The 8,535-nt window shown below is 42.1% G+C and overlaps 1 protein-coding gene across 1 annotated transcript in view; it reads left to right on the top strand.

Annotated features, from left to right (window-relative positions):
• The window catches only part of grm3 (glutamate receptor, metabotropic 3), a 103,105-nt gene that overhangs the window by 30,634 nt on the left and 63,936 nt on the right, over positions 1-8,535 (top strand). The window contains exon 3 of the mRNA XM_061970444.2: positions 5,616-5,885. Within this exon, the coding sequence (XP_061826428.1) occupies positions 5,616-5,885 (270 nt within the window). The remainder of the gene's footprint in view (positions 1-5,615; positions 5,886-8,535) is intronic.

Here is an 8,535-nt window from a genome sequence, read left to right as displayed (position 1 = left end):
TCATGTCACATTCATCATCTCATCTGTTGGACTCACTTGTTCATGTCACATTCATCATCTCATCTCTCCTCACTTGTTCATGTCACATTCATCATCTCATCTGTTGGACTCACTTGTTCATGTCACATTCATCATCTCATCTCTCCTCACTTGTTCATGTCACATTCATCATCTCATCTCTCCTCACTTGTTCATGTCACATCATCATCTCATCTGTTGGCTTCACTTGTTCATGTCACATCATCATCTCATCTCTCCTCACTTGTTCATGTCACATCATCATCTCATCTGTTGGCTTCACTTGTTCATGTCACATCATCATCTCATCTCTCCTCACTTGTTCATGTCACATCATCATCTCATCTGTTGGACTCACTTGTTCATGTCACATCATCATCTCATCTCTCCTCACTTGTTCATGTCACATTCATCATCTCATCTGTTGGACTCACTTGTTCATATCACATCATCATCTCATCTCTCCTCACTTGTTCATGTCACATCATCATCTCATCTCTCCTCACTTGTTCATGTTCTCACATCATCATCTCATCTCTCCTCACTTGTTCATGTCACATTCATCATCTCATCTGTTGGACTCACTTGTTCATGTCACATCATCATCTCATCTCTCCTCACTTGTTCATGTCACATCATCATCTCATCTCTCCTCACTTGTTCATGTCACATCATCATCTCATCTCTCATCTTTGACTGGCTTCATTAGTTCCACTGTGGGCTCGTGTCAGAAAGAAGAGGAAAAAGTATAGTTGAATTATCTGCTAAATGTACTTTTTTTACACACTTCTGGGTTTTGTTTAGTCTTTGGACACCTTTGTTACCTATGTTACCTATGTTACCTTTGTTACCTTTGTTACCTTTGTTCCCTTTTTAACTCTACTTTGTTGTTGATGTCATCAACACTTCACTCATGCATCTTCATTAGCTTGTTGCACATTTGTTGCACTTCTACATGACTATTTCAACATGACTATTTCAACATGACTATTTCAACATGACTACTTCTACATGACTACTTCTACATGACTACTTCTACATGACTACTTTTACATGACTACTTCTACATGACTACTTCAACATGACTACTTCTACATGACTACTTCAACATGACTACTTCAACATGACTACTTCTACATGACTACTTCTACATGACTACTTTTACATGACTATTTCAACATGACTACTTCAACATGACTACTTCAACATGACGACTTCTACATGACTACTTCTACATGACTACTTCTACAAAACACTTCAACATGACTACTTCTACATGACTACTTCTACAAAACACTTCAACATGACTACTTCTACATGACTACTTCTACAAAACACTTCAACATGACTACTTCTACATGACTACTTCTACAAAACACTTCAACATGACTTCTTCTACATGACTACTTCTACATGACTACTTCTACATGACTACTTCTACATGACTACTTCTACATGACTACTTCTACAAAACACTTCAACATGACTATTTCAACATGACTACTTCAACATGACTACTTCAACATGACTACTTCTACATGACTACTTCTACATGACGACTTCAACATGACGACTTCTACATGATTACTTCAACATGACTACTTCTCCATGACTTCTTCTACATGACTACTTCTACAAAACACTTCAACATGACTATTTCAACACGACTACTTCAACATGACTACTTCTACATGACTACTTCTACAAAACACTTCAACATGACTATTTCAACATGACTACTTCTACAAAACACTTCAACATGACTACTTCTACATGACTACTTTTACATGACTACTTCTACATGACTACTTCAACATGACTACTTCTACATGACTACTTCAACATGACTACTTCAACATGACTACTTCTACATGACTATTTCAACATGACTACTTCAACATGACTACTTCAACATGACTACTTCAACATGACGACTTCTACATGACTACTTCTACATGACTACTTCTACATGATTACTTCAACATGACTACTTCTCCATGACTTCTTCTACATGACTACTTCTACAAAACACTTCAACATGACTACTTCTACATGACTACTTCTACAAAACACTTCAACATGACTTCTTCTACATGACTACTTCTACATGACTACTTCTACATGACTACTTCTACATGACTACTTCTACAAAACACTTCAACATGACTATTTCAACATGACTACTTCAACATGACTACTTCAACATGACTACTTCTACATGACTACTTCTACATGACTACTTCTACATGACGACTTCAACATGACTACTTCTACATGACTACTTCTACATGACTACTTCTACATGACGACTTCAACATGACTACTTCTACATGACTACTTCTACATGACTACTTCTACAAAACACTTCAACATGACTATTTCAACACGACTACTTCAACATGACTACTTCTACATGACTACTTCTACAAAACACTTCAACATGACTATTTCAACATGACTACTTCAACATGACTACTTCTACATGACTACTTTTACATGACTATTTCAACATGACTACTTCAACATGACTACTTCAACATGACGACTTCAACATGACTACTTCTACATGACTACTTCTACATGATTACTTCAACATGACTACTTCTCCATGACTTCTTCTACATGACTACTTCTACAAAACACTTCAACATGACTACTTCTACATGACTACTTCTACATGACTACTTCTACAAAACACTTCAACATGACTTCTTCTACATGACTACTTCTACATGACTACTTCTACGTGACTACTTCTACATGACTACTTCTACGTAACTACTTCTACGTGACTACTTCTACGTGACTACTTCAACATGACTACTTCAACATGACTACTTCTACATGACTACTTCAACATGACTACTTCTACATGAATATTTCAACATGACTACTTCTACATGACTACTTCTACAAAACACTTCAACATGACTACTTCTACATGACTACTTCTACATGACTACTTCTACATGACTACTTCTACGTAACTACTTCTACGTGACTACTTCTACGTGACTACTTCAACATGACTACTTCTACATGACTACTTTTACATGACTACTTTTACATGACTACTTCAACATGACTACTCCTACATGACTACTTCAACATGACTACTTCAACATGACTACTTCTACATGACGACTTCTACATGACTACTTCTACATGACTACTTTTACATGACTACTTCAACAAAACACTTCAACATGACTACTTCAACATGCCTACTTCAACATGACTACTTCTACATGACTACTTCTCCATGACTACTTATCCATGACTACTTCTACATGACTACTTCTACATGACTACTTCTACAAAACACTTCAACATGACTACTTCTACATGACTACTTCTACAAAACACTTCTACATGACTACTTCAACATGACTACTTCAACATGACTACTTCTACATGACTACTTCAACATGACTACTTCTACAAAACACTTCAACATGACTACTTCTACATGACTACTTCTACATGACTACTTCTACATGACTACTTCTACATGACTACTTCTACAAAACACTTCAACATGACTACTTCTACATGACTACTTCTACAAAACACTTCAACATGACTACTTCAACATGACAACTTCTACATGACTACTTCTACATGACGACTTCTGCATGACGACTTCAACATGACTACTTCTACATGACTACTTCTACATGATTATTTCAACATGACTACTTCTACATGACTACTTCTACAAAACACTTCAACATGACTACTTCTACATGACTACTTCTACATGACTACTTCTACATGACTACTTCTACATGACTACTTCTACATGACTACTTCTACGTAACTACTTCTACGTGACTACTTCTACGTGACTACTTCAACATGACTACTTCAACATGACTACTTCTACATGACTACTTCTACATGACTACTTCTACATGAATATTTCAACATGACTACTTCTACATGACTACTTCTACAAAACACTTCAACATGACTACTTCTACATGACTACTTCTACATGACTACTTCTACGTAACTACTTCTACGTGATTACTTCTACGTGACTACTTCAACATGACTACTTCTACATGACTACTTTTACATGACTACTTTTACATGACTACTTCAACATGACTACTCCTACATGACTACTTCAACATGACTACTTCAACATGACTACTTCTACATGACGACTTCTACATGACTACTTCTACATGACTACTTTTACATGACTACTTCAACAAAACACTTCAACATGACTACTTCAACATGCCTACTTCAACATGACTACTTCTACATGACTACTTCTACATGACTACTTCTACATGATTACTTCAACATGACTACTTCTCCATGACTACTTCTACATGACTACTTCTACAAAACACTTCAACATGACTACTTCTACATGACTACTTCTACAAAACACTTCAACATGACTTCTTCTACATGACTACTTCTACATGACTACTTCTACATGACTACTTCTACAAAACACTTCAACATGACTATTTCAACATGACTACTTCAACATGACTACTTCAACATGACTACTTCTACATGACTACTTCTACATGACTACTTTTACATGACTATTTCAACATGACTACTTCAACATGACTACTTCAACATGACTACTTCAACATGACGACTTCTACATGACTACTTCTACATGACTACTTCTACATGATTACTTCAACATGACTACTTCTACATGACTTCTTCTACATGACTACTTCTACAAAACACTTCAACATGACTACTTCTACATGACTACTTCTACAAAACACTTCAACATGACTTCTTCTACATGACTACTTCTACATGACTACTTCTACATGACTACTTCTATATGACTACTTCTACAAAACACTTCAACATGACTTCTTCTACATGACTACTTCTACATGACTACTTCTACATGACTACTTCAACATGACTACTTCTACAAAACACTTCAACATGACTACTTCAACATGACTACTTCTACATGACTACTTCTACATGACTACTTCTATATGACTACTTCTACAAAACACTTCAACATGACTTCTTCTACATGACTACTTCTACATGACTACTTCTACATGACTACTTCAACATGACTACTTCTACAAAACACTTCAACATGACTACTTCAACATGACTACTTCTATATGACTACTTCTACAAAACACTTCTACATGACTACATCAACATGACTACTTCAACATGACTACTTCTACATGACTACTTCTACATGACTACTTCTACAAAACACTTCAACATGACTTCTTCTACATGACTACTTCTACATAATAAGCATTTGTTTTGGCTAGAGACAGAGGACTGCCAGGGACTTAAGGGGGGAGGGGGTGTTTCGGGGGACAGACCATGTTTGGCGGCGCGATAGAATGTTCTAGGCTGGACTGGTCTCAAAATATATATTGGCAAAGCTTTGCCAATATATTACAAAATACCTATTCTGTCTCTGGTGGTTTTTTCAACTCAGCTTTAAGTGTCGTAAAGAGCTTGGGAGCGACTTGTGACTTGAATTCCCTGGGAGGAACAACTGGTCCATAACGCAACCGTACCGACCTAAATCATTTGTCATTGTCATTCTTCTTTTCTGCCTCCAGGTTGCCAACCTTCTCAGGCTCTTCCAGATCCCTCAGATAAGTTACGCCTCAACCAGCGCCAAACTCAGCGACAAGACCCGCTACGACTACTTCGCCCGCACCGTGCCCCCGGACTTCTACCAGGCCAAGGCCATGGCCGAGATCCTGCGCTTTTTCAACTGGACCTACGTGTCCACGGTGGCGTCGGAGGGCGACTACGGTGAAACGGGCATAGAAGCCTTCGAGCAGGAAGCCCGCATGAGGAACATCTGCATCGCCACTTCGGAGAAAGTAAGGCTTCAAAATATCACAGCAAGTCAAGAGTTCATTTCCAGAGTGCGTGACCATCAGTAAACATTGATCAACGCTAAAATGTCTTTCCGGCAATGCGGACCAAGCTCTGGCACTGATCTACTACTACTACTGCCGGTAGTAAGTCGGACACGTTTCCAGTGAGGGTTGGACTCCGCCAAAGCTGCCCTTTGTCACCCATTCTGTTCATAACTTTTATGGACAGAATTTCTAGGCGCAGTCAAGGCGTTGAGGGGATCTGGTTTGGTGGCTGCAGGATTAGGTCTCTGCTTTTTGCAGATGATGTGGTCCTGATGGCTTCATCTGGCCAGGATCTTCAGCTCTCACTGGATCGGTTCGCAGCCGAGTGTGAAGTGACTGGGATGAGAATCAGCACCTCCAAGTCCGAGTCCATGGTTCTCGCCCGGAAAAGGGTGGAGTGCCATCTCCGGGTTGGGGAGGAGATCTTGCCCCAAGTGGAGGAGTTCAAGTACCTCGGAGTCTTGTTCACGAGTGGGGGAAGAGTGGATCGTGAGATCGACAGGCGGATCGGTGCGGCGTCTTCAGTAATGCGGACGCTGTATCGATCCGTTGTGGTGAAGAAGGAGCTGAGCCGGAAGGCAAAGCTCTCAATTTACTGGTCGATCTACGTTCCCATCCTCACCTATGGTCATGAGCTTTGGGTTATGACCGAAAGGACAAGATCACGGGTACAAGCGGCCCAAATGAGTTTCCTCCGCCGGGTGGCGGGGCTCTCCCTTAGAGATAGGGTGAGAAGCTCTGCCATCCGGGAGGCGCTCAAAGTAAAGCCGCTGCTCCTCCACATCGAGAGGAGCCAGATGAGGTGGTTCGGGCATCTGGTCAGGATGCCACCCGAACGCCTCCCTAGGGAGGTGTTTAGGGCACGTCCCACCGGTAGGAGGCCGCGGGGAAGACCCAGGACACGTTGGGAAGACTATGTCTCCCGGCTGGCCTGGGAACGCCTCGGGGTCCCACAGGAAGAGCTGGACGAAGTGGCTGGGGAGAGGGAAGTCTGGGCTTCCCTGCTTAAGCTGCTGCCCCCGCGACCCGACCTCGGATAAGCGGAAGAAGATGGATGGATGGATGGATAAAATGTCTTTCATTTGCCATTTTCCGACTGATGTATAGCCTGGAGCTGCAACACTGACTATAAATGGGCCTTTGTGTTGGTAACCTAATCCGGTTTTACACAAATAAGGTTCATATTACAGTGAATCAAGGCTTATCTCAAACACAATGGAACCTCCAAAGTCGAACACTCCACACTGCCCCAATTTGGAGTTTGATTTTATGGAAAAATATGCCGACAAACCTGAGAGATTAAGCCATTAACATGTTTAGGGTTACTTGTCCTTGTTCATTTTATGACCTCTAATGGCTAAGAGGCTAAATGTACTGTAAACCGTAGAATCAGAAATGGAACTGTGACCAGTGCAATGGACGTCGAGTGGATCTAACATAACAGTGTGAGAGTCCAGTCCATAGTGGATCTAACATAATAGTGAGAATCCAGTCCATAGTGGATCTAACATAATAGTGTGAGTCCAGTCCATAGTGGATCTAACATAACAGTGAGAGTCCAGTCCATAGTGGAGCGAGGCGTTCCCAGGCCAGCCGGGAGACATAGTCTTCCTAACGTGTCCTGGGTCTTCCCCGTGGCCTCCTACCGGTCGGACGTGCCCTAAACACCTCCCTAGGGAGGCGTTCGGGTGGCATCCTGACCAGATGCCCGAACCACCTCATCTGGCTCCTCTCGATGTGGAGGAGCAGCGGCTTTACTTTGAGCTCCCCCCGGATGACAGAGCTTCTCACCCTATCTCTAAGGGAGAGCCCCGCCACCCGGCGGAGGAAACTCATTTCGACCGCTTGTACCCGTGATCTTGTCCTTTCGGTCATAACCCAAAGCTCATGACCATAGGTGAGGATGGGAACGTAGATCGACCGGTAAATTGAGAGCTTTGCCTTCCGGCTCAGCTCCTTCTTCACCACAACGGATCGATACAGTGTCCGCATTACTGAAGATGCCGCACCGATCCGCCTGTCGATCTCACAATCCACTCTTCCCCCACTCGTGAACAAGACTCCTAGGTACTTGAACTCCTCCACTTGGGGCAGGGTCTCCTCCCCAACCCAGAGATGGCACTCCACCCTTTTCCGGGCGAGAACCATGAACTCGGACTTGGAGGTGCTGATTCTCATCCCAGTCGCTTCACACTCGGCTGCGAACCGATCCAGTGAGAGCTGAAGATCCTGGCCAGATGAAGCCATCAGGACCACATCATCCGCAAAAAGCAGAGACCTAATCCTGCAGCCACCACCTGTGACCAGTGCAATGGACGTCGAGTGGATCTAACATAACAGTGTGAGAGTCCAGTCCATAGTGGATCTAACATAATAGTGAGAATCCAGTCCATAGTGGATCTAACATAATAGTGTGAGTCCAGTCCATAGTGGATCTAACATAATAGTGAGAGTCCAGTCCATAGTGGATCTAACATAACAGTGAGAGTCCAGTCCATAGTGGAGCGAGGCGTTCCCAGGCCAGCCGGGAGACATAGTCTTCCTAACGTGTCCTGGGTCTTCCCCGTGGCCTCCTACCGGTTGGACGTGCCCTAACATAATCCCCTCA

Source organism: Nerophis lumbriciformis, linkage group LG10 (assembly GCF_033978685.3).
Source record: "Nerophis lumbriciformis linkage group LG10, RoL_Nlum_v2.1, whole genome shotgun sequence".
NCBI classification, from domain to species: domain Eukaryota; kingdom Metazoa; phylum Chordata; class Actinopteri; order Syngnathiformes; family Syngnathidae; genus Nerophis; species Nerophis lumbriciformis.
This window is presented reverse-complemented; position numbering and strand designations above follow the sequence as displayed.